This window comes from Lepisma saccharinum, chromosome 21, assembly GCF_977018435.1.
Source record: "Lepisma saccharinum chromosome 21, izLepSacc3.1, whole genome shotgun sequence".
NCBI lineage: Eukaryota > Metazoa > Arthropoda > Insecta > Zygentoma > Lepismatidae > Lepisma > Lepisma saccharinum.
In genome coordinates, this window is record NC_139249.1 from 45,412,569 (window position 1) to 45,436,906 (window position 24,338).

General features: G+C 37.3%; 1 protein-coding gene across 7 annotated transcripts in view; it reads left to right on the forward strand.

Annotated features, from left to right (window-relative positions):
• LOC146004037 (uncharacterized) overlaps window positions 1-24,338 on the forward strand; it is a 61,184-nt gene that overhangs the window by 19,216 nt on the left and 17,630 nt on the right. For 6 of the 7 annotated variants that reach the window (XM_083142620.1, XM_083142617.1, XM_083142619.1 and 3 more), the window contains exon 2: window positions 732-908. The exons of the other annotated variant lie outside the window; for it this stretch is intronic. In XM_083142620.1, coding sequence (XP_082998746.1) covers window positions 778-908 — 131 coding nt within the window. In that variant the 5' untranslated portion in view covers window positions 732-777. The remainder of the gene's footprint in view (window positions 1-731; window positions 909-24,338) is intronic. 7 annotated transcript variants of the gene reach the window in all.

A 24,338-nucleotide genomic window follows, 5' to 3' on the forward strand; every position in this document is an offset into this window, starting at 1 on the left:
CACCATGAGGAGAATTTTTTTTCAAACAAGACTAAGTTGCTTCTTCTTATCCTATCATGCATTTTTAGTACATACTATTGCATAATACACACACACACATACATGCATTGCCACGTGCCACCACCCTCATAACTCCAATATTTGGAGCCACAAGTTAGGCAACACTGCTTCTTCTTCTTCGTCAGTTGCGACCATCAGTTCTCACACAGGGATGAGAGAAGTGACACCAAATTGTACACGTCACTCTAAATAAAATTCAAAGATGTTCAAATTAAAATGTCCAAAACTTTAATACTGATTCATGAGTGTTGCATACTTATTCATACAAATAAAAATAATATTGTGTTGGGTCCTGTTCTCACATAGGCAGTGATGGGTCCTGTTCTCACATAGGCAGTGATAAGTAAATTATCTCGCAACAGAATGCCTTTACCAATGACAGCAAGAACTCAACTGCAAGGCATAGCTACACCGATTGTTATTTTACTACAATGGTGCAAATTTGCATTCACCCAAGGTCCAAATCCTTTGAGGAAAGAGTAAATAATTTCATTTTTTTTTTTTTTTTAAATTTCTTTCTTCACTGCACGTTCAAAGAACACAGACTTGGAAACCTGGGTGTTAAAAGTCAAACCTTCTGATTAACTCAAATGAGACAAATAAGGAAGTATTGTATAAATAATTGTTAAGTGCACTTTTATTTTATGCAGTTATTTCTTTGTTCTTGACAGGTATTTGTATACATTGAAGATATAACTGTAAATTGTCAGAACGAAAATGGATGATTACCAGAAACTTACAGATGAAGAAATATTGAAAACATTTGAAAGTTTGAAAAATGAGCTAATGGCAGAGCTTTCTAAATTACCTGAATCAATTCGAAATGAAGCTGTTCATTTGAATATAAGGTGAGTTGCATGAATGCTAAATGTATTTGAAATTTCACAAGCAATTTATGTTATATACATCTTTGATCTCTTCCACATCTATATGTTATTTCACTTCTTGATTTGCCTTCTGATCATTGTAATTAGATGTTTGATGAATAGTATTCTGAGCAAATTTAGCCAGGTTGTCACTGTAGTGTAAATATTATTAACGATTATTTTGTATGTGAATACAGTGCTTATGTGCATGTTATATGGATGTCCACTTTTAGTGCTGCTAGAAACAAAATCAGATCTAGTGAGCAAGATGATTGAGTAATTCATCTAAACGCACAGCCATGAAAATAGGTGACTGGACAGAATTGAGCTGGTGCCACATGTTGGGAATGCAAAGCTCACTGGTTGCCATGCACTGTGTGGCTTCCACGGGACTCTATGGCCTAGTTTGAGCATCAGACCGACCTCTCTCTGGGGCATACAGTTGTCATCCCTGACCTTTCAACCAAATACTGTCAGTTTGTATCACATGTATTACAAAGGCCAACTCTACAATGAGACTTTTCCTTCTCTAAACCCTCCGAACACATAGGGTTTTGCTCCATCGTGGCAACAGGGCAAACTTCTGCAACCCATCTAATTTCATGGCCGTGCGATTAAGTGCCTTTGAGAGTCATGTTCCATTTGGGGTAAAAATATATGAATTTGAGGCATGTTCATTTTACACCCATGTCCAAAAGTTAAGCATAATTATATGGGCAACATCTGTGCTACAAGTGCACGTCTGTATGTAGAGGAAATGATAAATTTAACATGTTAGCACCAGGTATCTAAGAAAAATTCTGCAATGGACTCCAAGGCAAAGCAACTGGTTTAGAACCGTATCATATTAGTTGAATGTATTGACAGTGGCGACGATTAGGGATGGGGGGCATGGGAAGCAGTTCCACCCTCCCCCTACACACACTTCATGTCCCCGCACTATGGTCTCTTAATTCTAAGCATTGTCTACCAGTGGATTTGACCCAAAATCATCTGCCTGAATTCCATTTTCAATACGATTCTTTCTAATTACAACCAGTAGAAAGTAAACTATCCTTGCCTCTCTCCCCACCTGCTGCTCAGTTAAGACACCTAATCGCCGCTACTGTGTGCATACATTTTTAAACAAGAAAAGCAACATGTAAGTAACAAACGCCACATGAACGAGACTGCACAAAACAATGTATGGCATTCTCACCAATTTCGTAATTGCTCTATGACGCCAGGGTCCCTGATTCGAAATCCGGCCTGGGCATGTATGTTTGCGAGTGTCCATTTATCAATGTCATCATATCATCACTCATTCCCATTTTCGCAAATTAGCCAAAAGTGGCACAAAAAGCGAAATAAAATAAAACAAATCAATCAATCAATCAACCAATATCATATGAAATGGAACACGTAAAGTTAGGGAAACACATTACTCTGCATAAAACTCCATATCTCATCAACCCCTGACTAAAGGCACGAAACAGAAACAAATCTCTAGAGGAAATCATAAGCTATGAATTTTGTTCAGTAACATTAGGATATAAATTACATAGTTTCTTACATATTTGCTGTTCTTTGTGTCGGAAACCAACATTTGCGCTAATTCAAAAAATTAAAGTAAATATTTGAATCTTTGTAATTAAATTAAGATTTATGGTAGCTCTCTCAAACAAAAACCATAATATAGCAAATTCTGTTCTTTCATTTTGGTTATCTTCACTTTTGTGTACAATGCACCGTGTACAATGCACCGTGTACAATGCACCGTTTTCGAGATTTTTTTAAAATTTTTATTTAATTAATTTTAATTTTTTAATATTCACTATACCATTCTGCACAATCTGGCACAAGAAACATTTGTGTTGCAATTATTTCCAGGTTAGGCCTTTTTTCCCTGTTCGTTTCCTCTACTATATGCTGTTAGAGAACTTCACCTCAGTACATCTGGGCATTAATGAAATCATCAGCGAAAATATCCATTTCAATCCCCCCTCTCCCTCGAACAACATGTTAGCCCACACCAGCATGCAACCACAGCAACCAAAAGATCGGTTTCCGGGTCACTTCAGCCATGATTAGCGCAGCCCGAGAGATTAAAGAATTCGAATTTGATATGACATAGTTCACCGGATACAGAAGGAGGTAAGGTAGGGGGCGAGGACATCAACCGAAGGTCTTCCAGCATTCTATGGGAGGCCACGCCAGTTTGTTGCATAACTCACCAACATGCACATCTAAGTGAGACTTTTTAACGTGTTTGTGTGTCAAGCCTTGTGCACCCATGGCTTTTTAGATCAGTGTTTTAACTTGGTGGGAATATGGCAGTTTTATGTGTGTAGGGTCAGATGGCCAAGTGTTCCTTTTTATTCTTTTTTATCAAGCCTTACCAAAATTCCTAAGTCCTTGTGATATCTGATGCTGCTAAGGTGTAGTCACACTGGCCTAGTATGGTAACCTGATGAAGGGACCAGTAGAATCCTGGAACATTGTTTTCGTTAAAATCAATACTTATTATCATAAGTACCTTTAAGTATATATATTTTATTGTATACTAACTTATACAACTTGAGTAAGACGCACGAGCAATAAATATAATAACACCATTAAGCCTTGTTTCCATGATTATGAAAAACTAAATATGCTACCCAAGCCAGTAATTTATTTTATTAAAAACATAAACTAAACGTAACGTTTGAACCTTCTAGCAAGGTCTTCATCAGACTCTGTATCAAGTACAAAAGTAACAAAATACACAAAAAGGCATTATATATACACAAACATTACTCCCTCCAGACTATTAGAAAGTTGATAGGAACTTTCTAGCAGGTGGCTTTCACTTGCCAACTGTACTTTCACCTAGAAGGCTAAACATAATTACTTTCATATAGAATGTTGTTTGACTTTTTATCTCATGCTCTTTTTCCTTCCTTTTTCCTCCCTTCTCCTCTCCACTTTCTCTCTTGTCCTTTCCACTCTTTCTAACACCTTCTTCCATTCTTTGTTTAACTTCAGTCCCCCAATCCAGTTCATTATGTCTTCTTCACCTTTCTTCTCTATTTCCTTGGGTTCCTTCCATTTTCTCACTAGCATTCTCTTATCCCTTCCTATCTGCTTAGCCTCATCCCACTCTATGTCATGTCCTGTTTCTCTCGTGTGTTTAAATATTGCATTTCTCTCTCTCTCTTAAGTCGTACATCATCCCTATGTTGTTTCAACCTGTCTTTCAGGCTTTTTTTCGTTTCTCCTATGTACACACTCTGACATTCTTTACATTTCACTTCTAAGCTAAACATTGTCATCTTCATCTCATTTAACTTAAGTCCTATTATGAGGTCTACTACTTGTTCACTGTTCTTAACTGCTCTGCTTTCTTACTAACACTTCAATAACTTTCTTTAATTTCTTTTCCAAGCGTTCCAAAATATTGTTTCTGCAGTTCATTACTGGTCTTAACTTTATCTCCTCTTTGTGTATCTTTGGAAAGCCTTTCAAACTTGGTAGTCTTCCTGTCTCCTTTTTGCATTTCTTGAATCCTCTCCTCCTACAGTCTTTTATGACCCTTTCTTTTATAGTTTGTTCTTCTCCTGTTCCACAAATCTCCTCATATCCGTTTTCTTTTAGGTCTTCAAACTTCCTCTCGTACCATTCTCTTTCCATCACCACAATTGCTCCTCATTTATCTGCCTGCTCTATCGCCACATCATTTCTTGTCTTGATTTTCTTCATTTCTTTTTATGTATCTTGTTACTTTTGTACTTGATACAGAGTCTGATGAAGACCTTGCTAGAAGGTTGAAATGTTACGTTTAGTTTATGTTTTTATTAAAATAAATTACTGCCTTGGTCAGCATATTTAGTTTTTCACTAAATATAAATATGAACAGCAACCAAGCTGGTTCCATTTGATGATGTTCCTGGGATTGTACTTTCTGCCATATTTTCTCCAAGCCATAGTTCGCAGGGAATCAGTTTGCGAACTGAATCATGACTCATCTGTAAAGAGCATAGCCCCCATTCATGCAGGGTTCAATTTTCATGATATGTAAATGGTGCCCATATATACCCTGCAGAGAGTGCGACACAGACTACAGACCAGCCTCTGGTACAAAATTTGTGATGAAACCATAACTTGCTTGGAAGACAATTGCCATACATGCTTCTTCTGTTGTTGTACAGTTAAGAACAGGTAAGGGAGTGTATTATATAGTTACAAACATATGGGGTTAGTTTGGATGAGGACTATAAATAATCACTACTGTGATATCATCTACTTCACATTTGCTCTCATATGTCCCTTTTTTGTTGCCTCTGGGGGTGTAAGGGGCGACCTTCTGATAAGGCGCCCACAAGTCAGCCTCACTTCCACATAGTATAAGCTGGATTGCATTTTGCAGACTAACAGGGCTCTGGTGACACACTATTGCCAGTATAATTCTGTGTGTTGTCCTGTATTTCATCCTTGTGTGTGCTGAGTGACCCTTTACAGCCTCAGCTTTTAACCGTTAGAATGTTTAACGTTTTAGCTAATGACATTAAGTTAATTTAGTTATGGCACAATTGTGTTCTTATAGGTGTTTTGGATAAGGTAAGAGGCTGGACCCCGTATAATGTGACGGGTGCAAAATAGCCTTTAACTCGGATCCACCCAAAAATTGAAATTCAAATTCAAATTTGCTGCCTCTGATATTCAGGTAGTAGTGTGTGTGTGTGTGTGTGCACGTTTTTGTTGGGGGGTGTACACACCATAATTTTACTTCGCACCCTTTTTCAAAGCCACTTTAACTCTTATAGTGTGACATTACGTTGCAACTTATTATAACCTTGTCATCATGTGGAGCAAGGTGTTGTATACAAAAGGCAAGCCATTGAAAGAGAAGCCGCACTTACTATCCATGACAAAAATGTTGAGCCTTCTCTTTACGTGCTTGTAAAATTGTACTCTGTGGGAGGAAGAAAGTAAAATATACCTCACCTCAATGGAAAGCCTCGAGTATCTACACTGGCGTCCAAAACGTAAGCACGGAAGCAAAGATATTTTGGTACAAAGAAGAAGTATATTGCAGAGCACACTATTTTACATAATCACGAATGAGCACATGGTGGATTTTGAAACTGCTTCATCAGCATCCAATAGCAGCCTATGGGCGTATGTCCAGAACAACATACACAATCACACTCTGTAATGAACCACAGGTGAATCAGTATGGGCGTATGCCCTCCTATGACAGATATACACAGTTGACATTATCGCTGGATACTCATAACAAGATTATTACGGGGTTCCTGCAGCAAAGTGTTTCACTTCTCATAGGGAGCCCTTCAGAGTTCCGGCAGTGGTGCTGGTAGAGGTCTCCTCTGCGCAATGTTTCTCTAAACCATCCCATACATGTTCTATTGAGTTGGGGTCTGAGATGGATGTAGGCCACTCCATTTGATGGATATCCTTTTCCTCAAGGAGGTTGGCTACAGATGCTGTACGATGAGGATGAGCATTATCGTGCATAAAAATGAAATCCGGACCTACAGCTCAGTGGAACAGGCGAACATTATGGAGGATGACATCAATGAATACCTTTCACCTGTCAATGATCCTCATTCCAGTAGTTGCAGCCCAGACCATGATTCCCCTGATACAATTTTTGTCCCTTTCCACAACATTTTCTTGCATGTGAGTCATTCCATGCGAAATCAACATAGCCCCCAACCTGACCATCTCCGATTTTCATGAAATTTGGGAGTTGATAAACCTTCAGTGCTTCATTTCTCGTGAAATTCTAGCCTGATTTGATGTATCACATCACCCTCTTTCCTTTCAAATTTTTGCATTGAATGGCGGTAAACAATATGCCAAACTTGCACTTGACACACACAGTTAGGGATCTCCTTGTGCCTAACCTATTTCTCTCATGACCAGGATAACTCCTTTACATTTTGTAGAGGGTGTTGGACTTTTGACTCGTCATAGTTCATGTAATGAGGTTTTTATCAGTCACATAGTTACACATATTATTTTGTATCTTCTGACCCAATTGCAGTCCCACAATGATTTTTTGATATGTTCTATAGTATGACATGAGGGACCAAATATATTTTTTTCACGATTTTTGGTGATGACATGTTTTGAGATATTCAAGGTCAAAGGTCAAGGTCACATGACAAAATTATATTTTTATCGAAAGGTGGGCTTGTTATATATCACTGGAAAGCTTGTTCCATTCCCTGTACAATAAGCTTTATTTGAGCTTCCCAGGCAAAATAGTGGCGGAGTTACAGCACATTTAGTATAACTAAGCGGGCTCAAAAAAGGGCAATTTATACGAACTTTGACCTTGAATAATTTAACAATTACAAGACGCATGAGACTAAAAATTTTCATAGTTACTAAGTTCCATGCATAGTTTCAACTCCCCAAATTTCATGAAAATCGGAGATGGTCAGGTTGGAAATTGCACATATCTGTGTTGATTTGGCATGGAATGACTCGTGTACTGTTTCCCAGGTTCACGCCTGATGTCCAGAATCAGATGTCAGACTGAACCAGCTTTCATCTGTGATTAGAACTCTACCCATTCTTCAGCCGTCCAAATACAGTGCTCTCAACACATCACAAATAAGACTGTTTGTGGGCCAGTTTCAAAGGTACACATTTAATAGGTTTCCGTACATACACCCTTCCTCATTCAACTGTCTTGCTACAGTTTGACGAGATACATGTGTCCTTGTACTGGCAAACAAGTTATTAGACAACTGACCAGCGTGACTGACGATTACATTTTGCACATAACATCACATAATGGTCTTCACCTGTTGTTGTCTTTCATGGGCAATCTCCCCCAGAATGTCTAGAGGCATTTCCAGTTGTCCTGTACCTTCTCCACAATCGTGAAACAATGCTGTGATCAATTCCTAATTCACTGGTCACAGCTTGCCCTTCTTCCAATCTTCCGACAATCCCACCATGATCAAACTCACTTAGATGATGCATTTGAGCCACGTGCATGATAAGCGCAAGCACAGAAGCACAGTTAGTCCACAAGACCTCACTAAACCAACGAAACCACTGCTTGTACTCTCACACTACGACTCTCGACTTTGCACTCGCCGATGTTACTGACCAACTGACAGGGTAGGTAGATAAGCCCTTAGACTACCCAATGGATCACATATTTGCGTAATGTATAGTCCTCGTGGCACATATAATGGAAAAGTCACTTTTGTGCTTAAGTTTTGGACACCAGTTATTTTTTAATAAGCATCATCTGAAAATTAATCTTCATTGCATTTTATTTATTGTAAGGAAAAATTCACTAAAAAGTGTAGTTTTTTCTTCCATTTTGCAAGAACGGTGAACTTAACATCATACAGGTCATAATCAACTCTTGATATAATATTGATGTTTTTTGTACTTGAAGGTGGATTATTTTTGCAACTCTGTGGAAAAAATCGAATGCAGATTTTCACTACATACTTCAAAGATTGAAAATTTAGGGAAACGTGCAATCTTGAAATGCATAATTGCAAATTCAATGAAATTGTAAAACTGTTTATATGACACATTTGATCCAAATCCGAAAGTTTAACGTGTGTATCTCAAGTTTGGCCACAGATATCCATTATTATTTACCGCTCCTAATATGTTAAATGCACAGATGACATATGGCGAAGTGCAGCCAATCTCAGACTGCACGGGCTGCAGGTGCATTCAACATCATTTCTGCCTCTCTGTATAGCCTGCAGGAATATTGGAAGTGTGTTCCATTGATCCGAATCAAAACATTGTGGCACTGTAAGAAATGAAAGAAAATTTTATCATATTATGAATGAAATACATTTTCTTTGTATACTCGTTTTTGTTACATTTTCTAGCTTTTATCGAATCTTTATACTTTCATAATTTTCTTTGTATCATTTTGAATAACTCATTTAAACAGAGTAAATGCAACGATGAGGATGATTTGATGAAGACGATGAAAGATTTTATAATATTTGAATTACTGACTTCTGGTTTCGCACTCTCTTCTGTCCAAAAAAAATGTAAAAACTTGTGATGTACAGCAACTTCAAAACAAAGGAAAAGAGGGAAGAATAAGTGCACATAAGGATTGTTATGGATGTGTGCGAGTTCAATCAATAATTTATGGTTGGAACACAGGAGTGATAAAAGAAAATTTGCATTAGTCCATTACAGCATCTCAACAATGCTTCCCTGTGTGCAACAATCACACACAAATCAAAACTTTCAGCTCACTTCCTGAGTCAAAGCTGCTGGCTGAATGAAGAGTTTAAAGGGCTGCAGGCAACGTGTAACAACAAAGTGGACTTCATTGTAGCAACAATATGGAAATCGTGCAAGCTTGTTGGGTCATTCCATACCAAACCATCCAATGGTGGTTGCATGACCATTTTAGAAAATTTTCATCTTTAGTACATACATTTGTACATGTTTCTAGATATCAAAACCAATGTTCAAAAAAATTTATTGTCTTTAGCTCTCCTGGCGCAGCCATTTTTCCAACATGGCGCATGGCTTTTTTTTTGTTCATGTAGCAGTTTACAGAGACCTTAATATTACAAAACACACCTAACACATAATTCATTTTGTAGCTAATGAAGTATACTTTCTATGATATTCAAGTATGTTTTGCTAAAAATTGCATCCTAAGCACGAAAATTATGGTGGAAATTTGTGTAACAATAGTTAAAAATTTGGATTTTTAAGCCCAATTTTTTTAATGGAGGGGTTTAGTCTTGGGCTTGAATTTTTTTTCATGTGTAGAAGTACCTGGGGGGTGTCTGCAAATAAAGTATCAGTGCTTAGAAATGCAAACCTTTATTACAGCAAGGGCTCAAACATAGCCATTCATTGAATTTTGACAGTCTTCAGGATTAAATATCTCAGATGGGTCCTCTTGAAAAATTCTGAAATTTAGCACAACAGAAGCCCTGCATGAACTTAACTCGTAGTAAAAATCTCAACTTTTAGATTCAACTCGTTTTGGTCAATCTGAGGTAACGTTGCAAAGTAAGGTTAAGCTACATCCCATACTTAGAATAATGAAGCCTTTTAATTTTTCTTTTTTAAAGTTGGGTTAAAGAAGCCTCAGAAAATATAGTAATACTTGACTTACCGGAAATTGAAATTACATAGTATGACAATTGAAAATCTGCGAAATCTAATTGCAAATGGTTTGATTTATTTGGTATCCACATCCAGTTGGTATTGTCAGCTCCAAAACTGAGCTTCCCCCATAATTTTTTAAATATAGCAGTGCATGCAGCTTAAGATAGGCAGTGTCATGCCCAGGAATTTCGAAAGGGAGGAGAGGAGGGGGTTACGTATACTTTTTTTAGTATACAGCACTGTTTTGGCCACATTATCCTGCCTTGGACGTAATTGTTTATGGAATACTGGGCCAAAGTTACGGGGTTATGACCCCCACCAACCTTTCCTTGGGCACTCCTGTGAATGTTTGTTATCTGTGACTGGAAGTGGGGTGTTCTGTAAGATTTTTAACTGGAGAGGACTGTCATAAATACACTTTTGGTAAGGTTCCCAAAGACTTAATTATTCTTAACAAACTCAGCGAAAATGATATAACATTTCTTAGGTCAAAACTATATAGTCTATGGGCCAAGTGGCCAAAATCAGGAATTCGGTATAATTTGGGGGATTTTCCTTTATGCCACAGTTATATGGGTGTGTAAGGATACAAAAAAACATGCTTGCCATTTCAAAGTGAAATGACGGTGAATCCAAGATGGCGGATGTTGACTTTTGAAAAAAATGATTATATCTCTGAAACCAACAGCCCGATCTAAACGAACTTTTTTTAAATGAAAGCTTAATATATGTTCTATATTTAATGTTATCTTTAGTTCTTCGATTGGAGTAACCGTTAAGTAGTTAATGACGAATTAGTAAAAAAATCGTATTCTTTACTATTAATTTTATATTTATCATTAATTTATTAATAATCTAGGCATCTGAGAAGAAAATGTTCCAAACAGACATTGTAGCATAAACGCTTATCTTTAATTTGACATATTACACTTGTTGGTTCTCACCTTAGAATTCATATAAAACAAATGAATTATGTAGTGTGTGCATCGAATTCTTCTAGCAGCATGTCCCCTTAGTCCTATTTAATTACATGTATTGTAACTGGTATTGACTATTGAATAGTATATTATTGTTATATACATGAAATAACATTTAATAACAATCATAATAATTGATATTAGTATTATTATTATTATTCTTAATAATAATAATATGTTTTTGTGGTAGTATTAACTAGCCATTAATTTTGTTTAATTGTTACCAATGTTCATGGGAGAATGTTATTGAGTGATTGAAATTAAAATTTTGTATGCGTCAGCACTTAGACTATTTTCACCCAGACTATTTTCACCCGTCATATTATATGAGGCCAAGCCCCTTACAATGTATAAAAAATCACCATACATGTCTCTAAAATCTCCTTACCCATCGTAAAAACCGAGGCGGTACTGGAGCACTCAGCACTTACATTCCTATGAGCAATACACAGGAGATCATACATACAACCATACAAAGTTAGCCTCCCCGATGGTTTAGTGTAACATCGTTGCCTTGTGGTATAAAGGAAAATTAGTACCCCCAAATTATACCAACATCTTGACTGGCCCATAGACTAATAGGTGGATGGCTTAGAGACAATATGCAAATTACATTGAAAAAAAATTGTATATGGTAAAGAATGTTTTGATCTTCAGAAGTACGATGTAAACAAAAAGTTTAGTAAGGGAATTTTTAAAATCAATTTGCATCATATGGTAAGGCCAAAAAAGTGTCAAGTTAGCCTTATACAGTTATAATGCCTGACATGTTGGGAGTAAAATTTTCATATCTGGAGAAAGTGACTCACTCAAATGCCACAATGGAAATTATACCTTTGTGCCAACCCAAGAAAAACTAAATTAAATGGATAAAGTCTGTTCTGTTTTCAATGTATCTACTGTTTCAAAACTGAGGAGACTGATTGCAGAAAAACAATAAAGTTTGCTCGAAAAACTATTCACATCGTACAAGGAGTGTAAAGGAAACAGGAAAGTTGATTTTCACAAAGTATTAGAACTAAAGAAAAGGAAGGCAAGAGTGACAATCCTTTGTGTGGCCAGTACAGGTCATTCGGTTTAGCTTGAGCTCTAGCCTTCAGCTGTGCAGAAGCCTGCCATCAGCGTGACAATACAAGAGTTCCACTGAGAGCAGAGTTGCTAACTGCCTTAACAAATACCTATATCCATAATCTGATTTCAGAGCTTATTGTTAGGTGTGTTCGGTACTTCCTGCATTTATATATATATATATATATATATATATATATATATATATATATATATATATATATAAGCGACAGTTTGTGTTACGTACCCGCACGAGTGCAACATACGGCAAATGATTGAAATAAGGAGTCATAGATGGCAGCACACGGAAAAAATATTAGGATTGCAGATTAAAGCAACAGTGTGCATGGGAATTGAATGAAAGTGTTTAGGAATGCTGAAACTAATTGTGATTACATAAACTTATGAACTTAGATTAATAATGGATAAGGATAAAGGCAAAAGAAAGAAATGATCAACATGTATAGCATATGTGATTATATGCAGAGATAATGAAGTCAGAATGCGATTACGATTTTGTAGGAACGAGTTTTTCTACTAGACATTTTGGTTGATCTTCCTTGTGCGGTGCCAACTCAGTGGGGACCCCCAAGCACTTCCTTTGCGGCACATATATTGCAGACCCGGATCGAGGTCGAGTGTGGACCAGATGGCGCCCCTTGATTAACCCCTTTTCTCTGCTTGTATTAGGCTGTGGTGCAGCAAAACATTGATTTAGATTATTATATCCTTGACAAATGCCAAAAAGAAGGCGAAAGAGAGCAGTCCAATGAGGAAAGTTGAATAGATGAAGGAAGTTGTATATAGAAGTCTGTAAATAAGAAATATATTCACTAGAAGAATAAGTGTGTGTGTATATATATATATGAAAGGCATATGAATTTATTAATAGAAGAAGAAGCCTATTAGCCAATAGAAGAATAAATCCCTCACATCTCCATAAAGAAGAAGAAGCCTTCTAGTACCTACAATATACCTAAAAAGAAATATATATATAGTAATGATGAAGGAGACAGTAAACACTTACCACACGAAGAGAAATTGTATATTTCGCGATTTGAGTCGCATTTTCAAGCTAGAAGGAAAACGTTCGGCGTTACATGGAGAAGAGGCACAGAATACTGACCGTAGCGTCTCTACGATCAGTGTTGCCAGAAACAGTTGATAGATGACGAAAAGTACTTTGGCCAGTGTTTTCTGTAAGGTGGGTGGGTAGTTTCGGGGAGGAGAGGAAAGGGTTACTGGTTGACTAGGTTGAGTCCGGGGGGTATAGTGGCGTGCATGCCTGCTATATAGGTCCTTTTCCATCACCTGCAGAAAGATGTGTCAGAGCGGGGGGGGGGGGGGGGGTAAAAGATGGATGATGGCAACACGGAAGCAGTTATTGAAGGTGGTGTTATGGCTGTTGGTGGGATGGCAACTGTGAAATCGGAGTTTTGGGTGGAGGAACAGTGATTATTGATCCTTAGATCCAAGGGGGTGAAGGTTTCGCCTACGTAGAAGTTGCCGCAGATTTATCAGATGAGGGTGTAAATTAGGTTGGATGAGTGGCAGGTGCCCTTAGGTGAAGGGTGAATTCACCTGCCACTGTGGGGATCAGGAGGGTGGGGAAGGTGATGAGTATGGGGCAGGTCTTGCATCTGGGTTTGTTGCACTTTGTGCTGGGGGAGTGGTGTGGAGTGGGTGGGAGTGTTTCGGACCAAGATGTTTTGGAGGTTGGGGGACTACGGAAGACGTCCCTAGGTTTTACCCGAAAGATGTCCCTGGTATCAGGATCACTGTGCGGGATCGGGAGGAGGGAGTGGAGGGTATGTCTGATTTTCTTATTGTGGGGGTGGTATTGGGTGATCAGAGTTGGAGGGTTGGTTTTGGGTGGTTTGGTGCAGTTGTGGGAGTTGGCTCTAGTGATTTGTTTGTTGATGAGGGTGGAGGGGTAGCCACGGTTGGTTAGGGCTACAACCTAGCCTGCACCAAGCCCTCATCCATCTTTTACCCCCCCCCACTCTGACACATCTTTCTGCAGATGATGGGAAAGGGCCTATATAGCAGGCATGCATGCCACTATACCCCCCGGACTCAACCTAGCCAACCAGTAACCCTTTCCTCTCCTCCCCGAAACTACCCACCCACATTACAGTAAACACTGGCCAAAGTACTTTTCGTCATCTATCAACTGTTTCTGGCAACACTGATCGTAGAGACGCTATGGTCAGTATTCTGTGCCTCTTCTCCATGTAACGCTGATCTTTTTCCTTCTAGCTTGAAAATGCGACTCAGATCTCGAAATATAGAATAATTTCTCTTTGTGTGGTAAGTGTTTACTGTCTCGTTCATCATTAGTATTTATCCGCCCTTCTGGCACCTTTTCTGATCCTTTTCCTGTGGTTTTATATATGTTTTATATATGTGTGTGTGTGTGTGTGTGTGTGTGTGTGATAAATAAACAAACAGACAGCTTTAAATACAATCATGTGTATAAATTGAATGTAGCGTGAAAAATTAAGAAAATATGGTGCATTGTACCTTCTGTAGTAGTTTAAACAAGTTGTTTCCTTTCGTTTTTTTTCTCACTCAAATAACTTATCAATAAATCTTAGTTGCCCTGGGAATCTCATGTTTTACCTTGGCCTAAGCCGGACTGGTGTCACCCTCTCCGGGAGGTGGCATTTGAGAAGGTGATAATCCAAGGGGAAGAATGACAGAGGAGAGAGTGAGACCCCAATACTCCTATGGAGCTTAACCGGACCGTGTCTAATTGGGGAAACAGCATGGTAGTCTGATGTGCAGCTGTAATGTGTTTTAGATTTTTATTGTTTTTTTTTAACCACACACTTTTACCAATCCTATATCCTGTACCTATGGAGAGTTTGACATGGTTATGATTTATACATAACCTAAACGTGACCAGCCTGAGGAAGGGAGCAGTTGCATCCCGAAACGTCACAGGAGTTAGCTTGATACTCGCAAAACGTAAGTTAATAATATATATAAATACTTTAATTTGACATCTCATATCTGTATTTCTCAAATCACACAAAAGAAATTTGAAAAAAACCCAGCTGCGATAGTAAGGTGTTTTCCTCCCTCCCCCCCCTCTCTCTCTCTCTCTGCCCCCCCCCCCCCTCAATCAATCAATATATGGACATAATTTCACTTTTGCCACTTGTGAGATAGAAAAGGCTTGTGCTTGGTCGTTCTTCTTTCTCCAACATTTCTCAGTACTTCAAATTTCTGAACACACTCTTATTGTGCCCGATGTGTGTGAGGGGTCGTAAGACTTTTCACATATTGCTGACATTTCATGTGTAGCATGCCTAGATTGAGTGGAAAGTTGTGCTTTGAAATAAATCTCATCTCATCTCTGAATTGTATACCTTACTGCAAAAATGAAAAAAAAAAAAAACAAATACATTGAGCTGCTGGAAGCATTTGTCAAATTCCAAACTGAATTACATTTTGCAAACATTCTGAAATTAAATTATTCAACTTAATTATTAAACTCCATATTCAATGTATCTGAATGCCATACTTACACAAAAATTTTTTTTAAAAAAATATGGAGGGTTCAGGATTTTAACCCACGACTATTAATGTCTTGGAAAAAAAGATATCTGAGATGCGAGTACTTTACCAATACTCTACAACTTCGCTTGTAGTAAATGTCTTGAAACGTATTGATGACTTCGCACACTACCACTTTTCTATCCGATGAACGCATTTTCACTGGAAATTTAGATAATTCTTACTTTTGCTCATTGCACAGTATTTACAAAGGTGTTGTTATATTTTATTTGCATAAACTATTCATAATTATGCCCTTTTGTGTTCAAATTTGACAGCAATTTCCCAATAGTGGACCACGAGCGAGTGCAGTGTTTCCAACCTCACAAAAGTTTCTCTGATAAAAATTGTAACATGCCGAATCGCAAGTATTCTCTTAAATTATTCCTCATACTTGAGTTTTCAGTTTTGTTCTCTATTAATATGTTTGGTGAATATAGTTTCTGAGTTCTTGTTATAAACAAGAATGTAAATCTTTCACACAGGGTTTCTCGCCTAGTAGAGGGATCTGCAGTAGAGTTGGCTACTCGTTGCTGGTTCTGCAGAGCTATGTTGCCAAGTTAACGATTTCTGGACTTAGACATTTTTCAGGGCAGTCAAGTAACATTTGGAGAAGTGTACAATGTGAAAAGATAATATATTGAAATTTGATTATTATTCCGTGCTTATCATTTGGATATGCTTTTCATCGCCATTGGACTGACCATTACCAAGATAGCAACACTTTTATTATACATTAATTGTGGCTCTTTAACAGCTGATAGCAACATTGTATATCACACAATTGAATTTAACTTTTTTAAAAGCACACGAAAAGGATGAATGATGATGTAATAAAATTGATGAAGGAACACTCGCTGAGAGCACCCAGGAATCAAACCCGTAACTCCTGGAGACTACTCATTTCTAACTCCTCAATTTCATCATGGTGCTGGGTGGCCACCAGTCCAATATGCATGCTGAAATCTCAGGAGAACAGTTGTTACACTCTCACATGGGACTTGAACCTATGAGCATCCCATAACCGGAGCCCAAGACATGACACCTTAGACCGCATGGCCTTTATGGCGATGGTGCATCAAAGCCAAGATCACATCATGTAATTTGGTTGGGAACAAATTGATCATCGTCCCTATAGCCTTGACCTAGCACCCAGTGACTATCACTTGTTCCTGCACTTAAAGAAGCACCTTGCCTGTCAGTGCTTTATCACAGATAATGACGTGAAAACAGCCGTGCAGCAGTGGTTATCACATCAGGTGGCCGATTTCTATGAAGATGGCATGCAGAAGCTGGTCGTATGATACGATAAGTGCCTTAATGTAGGTGGCAATTATTTTGAAAGGTTGATGTAGGCCCAGGCTTTCATGTAAAAATAAAATTATTACAACACGTGTCAATGTGTTTGTGTAATATCAAAACGGAACTTACTTTAAAAATACTTCCAACATTTAAATGCATTACAAATTGCTTCGCATGTGTGGTGTATGGCCAAGGAATCATACGTGAACATAGCTTGAATATAACTTGTGTGCATGAATTGCAAATTTCTTTTACTATGTCTGTTATGTTGCTTTGCAGATATTCATCTGAAAATATTAATACTGAACAGATGTATATAAATGGAAACTTGGAAAATAAAAATAGTAATAAAAAACAAGGTGTCCACTGTTGATCTGTCTTTACATCTATAAAAGAGCTGGCTATGTTGTTACCAGTGCTGTAGGCCTACTTAGTTATTTCCAGGGTAAAATAATTTGCTCTCGGGATCACTGACATACACAGGGAGTGGGAATTTGATGGGACCCTCTCAAAATTTTGAGAAAGCATTTTCCAGTGGAAGCAGTAAAGAACTATGATAAATCCATAGTGGTCATGGGCATCGCCAGAAATTTTTGCAGGGGGAGGGGTCGGGCAAATGATAAAAGATTAATAGGAGAAAAATAACAAGCAATATTACCACAGTTATAATTGTTATTATACAATAATATATTATAAGCTAACAAAACTAAATTTTATTCCAAATAATAATAATAATAATTATATAAATGGGGAGACTCGATCCACCAAACGAGTGAATACCAGCACAACTATTTTCCATTATTTCTTTTGCATTTTATGCAGTTACTATCTGGAATGCATTTTGATATTAACCTTTGCACGTCTCGTTCAAGAAAAGGCTTTAAATGTTAGGGAGATTTTTTAATATATAGTGTGTTGTGTTACCTCTCACATGCAACTGTAATTATTAGAATTTTGTATGAAATGGTAGAATATAACCTTGTTCCTGTATTTTCCACTCAATGTTTCTATCCATTGCATTTTTAATTTGATTATTCTGTTCGAATAATAAATAAATGAACTTGATTTCTGTTCTTAACAACAAGAGAATTGTGTAGTAATTGTGCTGTCTAATGTGTTTGTGTTTGTCTTGTGTAGTAGTTCCTCCATTCATATTGGGGGTTACGCGTAGAACTGACAACTCTGCACTGTAAAAAGACATGTCAAGAAACAGCAATATAAGGCCATGGATGTTCCCAAGGTAAAATAGCCTGGAGGTAAAATAGTCCTCCGTTCGGATCTCTGGGTGGGGACTACTTTGGGAGGTCCCTGCACTAAGGATAAGATCTACATTAGGAATAAGGATATTAAATTAGGCACCTGGAATGTTCTGAGCCTTTACCGGCCTGGGGCATTTCAGTGTACAGTTAATGAGATAGTTAAGTATAAATTAGATGTAGTAGCTGTCCAGGAAGTTAGGTGGCCAGGAGAAGGGAATTGTAAAACTAAAAATTATACTTTTTTCTATGGTGGTACTGAAAATCATAATTTTGGAACAGGCTTTTTCATAAATAACAGAATTATCTCGACTCTTAAAACAGTAGAATAGATTTGATGTTTTGCAGGATTTAAATGATGAAAATATAAATGAGACAGATGTAAATAAGAATTGGGAGGAAATATGTAATGCAATAGAATCAGCAGCTAAAAAAGTGTAGGATACCATAAACCAAGAAAAAGTAAGCCATGGTTTGATATTGAATGTCATAATCTAATAGAAATAAGAGATCAGGCTAGACTTAAGTGGTTAAATAACTCTGATGATACAAATCTAAACAATTATAATAGAATAAAGCAAGAAGTTAACCACACATTTAGAAGTAAAAAAAAGAGATTACTTAAAAAGCAAAATTAACGAAATTGAAACAAACAGCAAAAATAAAAATATCAGAGATTTATATAAAGCATGGCCGTATTTAGAGGGGGTGGGTTTAGGGTTCAACCCCCCCCCCCCCGAAACTTCTGACATGTTGGATTAATGGAAGTTCAGAAACCAAAATCTGTAACAAATTTTCAATTTTTTTTTAAGCATCACAAAAATACATGGAGACAATGTTGAAACGATCGAGCTAGAATTTTCATACATTTGGAATTCTGAAACTTGAGTGAAACAGGATTTATTCTCAGAATTGTAGCCCACCCGCGACCCCTCCATTATCACTTCTGCTGTCATCTTTCCATTGTTGCTCCTGCGTCACAAGGAATATAGACTGAAGATTCCCTTATGATTGTCCCAAAATTCCATTTCCAGCTTTTAAATTCCCTGTCCGATAAGTCGAAAATCCCCCTTGATATTAGTTCAAACCTAGGATCTCATTACGTTCGCGATTGAGGTTACAATCCATGCACCAGGCTAAGTTTTTAAAAAGAATAACTGGTTCCACACTTTTCAAAATTCCAAAAATTTAATTTTAAAGTCAAACAACAAAAACTTTATGACTAAAATTTCCATCTAACTTTTAAAGCTTTTCTCTTGAAGGTATCTAAAGTTTAATGACGAAGTATAATAATTGTGCATTTCAGTACACACTGTATGAAACGTAAAAAAACAAAAAGAAACTTGTGCTGGATATTCACTCATCTGCTGGATTGAGTAAGCCCCCTCAAGGATATAACAATAATATAATAATAATTATTATTAGTATTATTATTATGGAATAAAATTGTTTTATTATGAAATTTTAATTATTATTGTACAATTATTTTTATTATTTCTATTATTCAAATTTCTGGCGACGCCCATGGGAACAATTATGAATGAACACCCCAGAATATTTTCCTGCCTACGACCATGATATAAAGGTGTAAATGAATTTAGAAAGGGGTGGCAACCTAAAGTAAACTTGATAAAAGATGAAGACTGTGATTTTCTAGCTGACCCAAGCGATATTCTGAACCTCGCCCAGCAATAAAGTCAATTCAATTCAATTCAACTACCTTAATGACCTTTTAAACGTCCATGTAGGAGATAAATCCAAAGTAAATGAAGTCCACACAGCAGAACCTTTAGTTCCAGAACCTAACTTGACTGAAGTTAAAGATGCTATTAAAAGGCTAAAGAATAACAAAGCACCTGGCATTGATTTAATACCAGCTGAGTTAATTAAATATGGTGGAAATTCATTAATATGTCAAATTCATAAATTAATTTGTTTAATATGGAATAAAGAAGAAATCCCTCAACAATGGAAAGAATCCATAATTGTTCCTGTGTTTAACAAAGGTGATAAAATGAACTGCAATAATTACCGTGGAATTTCTCTACTCTCAACAACATACAAAATATTGTCTAACATTCTTTTAACAAGACTAACACCATATGCTAATGAAATTATAGGTGATTATCAATGTGGATTTTGATGTTACAGATCAACTACAGATCAAATTTTTCACATCAGACAGACACTTGAAAAAGAGTGGAAATATAATCAAAATGTCCATCAGCTATTCATTGATTTCAAAAAAGCATATGATTTGGTCAAAAGAGATAAATTATATAGTATATTAGTAGAGTTTGGAATACCTAAGAAGCTTGTTAGTATGATAAAAATATGCACCAGTGAAACAGAAAGTAAAATTCGTGTGGGTATTAATATGTCTGACAAATTTACAATTCATGATGGGTTAAAACAAGAAGATGCAATATCTCGATTGCTCTTTAATTTTGCCTTAGAATATGCTGTAAGGAAGGTAAAAGAAACTAAAGAAGGACTAAAATTAAATGGTGTGACTCAGTTGTTAGCATATGCAGATGATGTAGACTTGCTGGGGGATGATGTGAATACAATTAAGAATAATGCTAAAATATTTTTCAAAACTGCTAAAGAGATAGGTTTGGAAGTTTACAAAGAGAAATCTAAATATATGCTTACAGGCCAAAACCAAGTGTTAGGTAATAATCAAAATCTAATTATTGATAACAACTCGTTTGAACCAGTTTCCAAATTCAAATACTTAGGAGTAATATTAACAAATGAACATTATATTATAGAGGAAATAAAAAGTAGGCTTAATTCAGGAAATGCATGTTACTTCTCTCTTCATATACTTTTGTCTTCTCATTTAATATCTAAGAAACTAAAAGTTAAAATATACAAAACAGTAATTTTGCCTGTAATATTATATGGATGTGAAACTTGGTCCCTTACATTGAAAGAGGAACATAAATTGAGAGTATTTGAAAATAAGATCCTTAGGAAAATCTTTGGACCTAAAAGGAAAGAGGAGACAGGTGAGTGGAGAAGGTTACATAATTTAGAACTACATAATTTGTATTCATGTCCAGATATAATTAGAATAATTAAATCAAGAAGACTTAGGTGGGCAGGTTATGTGGCATGAATGGGAGAGGAAAGAGGAGTTTACAGGATTCTTGTTGGGAAACTTGATGGTAAGAGACCTGTAGGAAGGCCAAGATGAAGATGGAAGGACAACGTTGAGATGGATCTAAGGGAAATCGGTAGGGATGGAAAAGAGTATATAGATCTTGCTCAAGATAGGGAAAGATGGAAGGCCTGTGTTGCTGCAGCCATGAACCTTCGGGTTTAAGAAGGCTAGAGAGTTAGTTAGTTAGTTTAATAAAAATTTCTATATTTTCCATTTTTTTCAGCAAAAAGCCTTTGTATACATGTATGGTTGTGTGCATCCTGAATGATGATATGCTTATGACTTGTACAAAACAATAATTTGTCGTGTTGATTCATTATTCTATGTTGGCTGTTAATTTCATACTACCTAACCTCTTTTTCTAAAATAACACACTTGACTACGTGCATTCGTGTATGCATACGTTAGGAGCACCAATTTTTTAATGCCACCTCTATTTGGTGCAAGGTGCATAAATCTTAATCTTTAACCTCAGCTAGAATACTTTCAGGGTAGCGTTCTTTGTAGACAACGAAACCAGACAGGATGCCTTCCAATGGAGATGGTTAAACGAATATATTTTTTAAACAAAGGATACATGGAATCAGAATATTTACATGATAAGCTACGTTCTTCTACAATTCTTGTTTACAGTCAACTTTCATCTCAATATGCTCTTTATTATCTCTTTTCTTGATTTATATATTCTTCTATGTGGACTTCCTTCTGGACTTCTTCCTTAATGGATGTTCTGGATCCAGACTTCCTTCTTAATGAAGGATCTGGATCTGGACTTCCTTCTCGATGCAGGGTTTAGATCTGGGCTTCCTTCGTGGGCTTCCTTCGGGATTTGCTTCTATTTCCGCTTTTCTACAATTTAGGAATTCCTGTATCCTTTTTCCAGCTTTTTTTCCTTTAAACTTTGGGAATTATACTACAGGGTGGCTACTCACTGGGAATTCTGTGTGAATTCTGCTTGAATTTTTCTTCGTAGACATGAAAAATTGCAACCTTTATTAATCCAAATCCTATTGAATTTATACATGTTGATAAATGCCCTGACGCGAGATTTTCACAGTTGAGTTATTTTTATTGAGGAAGGAAAATAATGTTGTGTGAAAAATAAAACACAATTCTCTCGATCTGTTTACTTTCAGGTTGGCAACAGACCTGGAAAACCAGGAAGAGTCAGGGAATTTGAGGTGTCAAAAAATGTCAGGGAATCTTGTCTTGCTTGACTTTTTTTTCTTTTTCTTTTAAAGATATCGTCATGGAACTCTGCACGGGAACAAGAAATCAGAAATCTTGTTGCTAAGTTTCGGCCTGAAGTTTTAGGCCCCTTTTATGCACAACTCAACCACGTCGCCAAAAATCAGTGCTGGCACTAGAGAGAGAGAGAAATTTCTGGAGGGGCAGAAAAATGTGTTAAACCTCTAAATATTACGTGGAAAATTCATTGAGTTATCATTTTTTCTTATCCGCATGGGAGTAGTAAGGGGCAGAACTGTCAACAGGTTGAGGGGGTGGGAGCAGGTGGTGCCGTCCGATAGTTGTTTGTCATCGCAGTAAGGCATTTTGTTGGACAAACTGAAGGAACATGGAAACAAATAGTTACATTGATACATACGATTTTTGTCAAATATCGCCACCCGACAAAGTATGTCACTACAACATACGACAGAAATTGCATGCCACTCTTATGGAATTGATTTTTGTTGGATGTCTTCTGATTGCAACATCCAACAAAAATCGCATGCACAAACAAGAGCTTTGGACTGCAAATATGCTGCTGGAATTTTATTACTCTCGTGTCTCACTTTCCCTTATTTAATGTAGAAGTGCTTACAAAGGTTTTCTTTCATCATCCTGACGTACGAGGTTTGGCTAGAAAAAAACCGGATTGATGTTGCTATTGGCAAACAACGAATGCGCGAAGGTTGAGCAATGCATGATTCTATACTACCATACCCTGCCTACAGAATGACTAATTGCCCTGGGTGCAGACCTCTCAGTTTCGCTGTGGCACTTGGACAAAGCGGAACGTGTGTCTGTGCTCCGTCGGAAAAATGCTGAGTATTAAAAAGGAACAGCGTGTTCCTTTACAAATCCGCAACAGAAGTGTACGACATGTTAAAATCTGTGTACGGGGATGAGTGTTTATCACACACACAAGTGTTTGAATGGTTTAAACGGTTTAAAGAAGGACAGGAAATGATCCAAGACAACCCACGTTCAGGACGACCATGCACGTCGAAAACGGAAACAAACATTCAAAAAGTGAGTGATGTGATTCGAAAAGATCGTCGATTGACCATTAGAGCAGTTGCTGAAATCACAGGAATAGACAAAGAAAGTGTTCCACAAATTTTACACGAGAATTTGAACATGAGTAAAGTGTGTTCAAAACTCGTGCCAAGGAACCTGACATTGGAACAGAAGGAAGCTCGAGTGAACATTTGTACGGACACTTTGAAGAACATTGAAACAGACCCTACATTCTTAGAGAGAGTGATAACCTGCGATGAATCGTGGTTTTTCACGTACGACCCTGCCACAAAGCGCCAATCAATGCATTGGAAGACCCCGAGTTCGCCATGTCACAAGAAAGCTTGCATGAGCAAGTCCAAATTCAAAGCCATGATGATTGTATTTTTCGACATTCGAGGCATTGTGTACATTCATTGGGTACCCGAGGGTCAAACTGTAAACCAACATCATTACATTAATGTGCTGAAAACCCTTCGTGAGCGAGTAAGAAGACGATGACCTGATTTGTGGCAACGGAAGTCATGGATTCTGCACCAAGACAATGCTCCTGTCCATACGGCCCTGTCAGTGAAGACATTTTTGGCTAAATATGGCATCCCAGAGTTAGAACATCCGCCGTATTCCCCGGACCTTGCTCCCTGTGACTTCTTTTTATTCCCCAAAGTGAAGTCCGCCCTAAAAGGAACCAGATTTGAGACAGTAGAAGCTGTGCAAAGAAAAG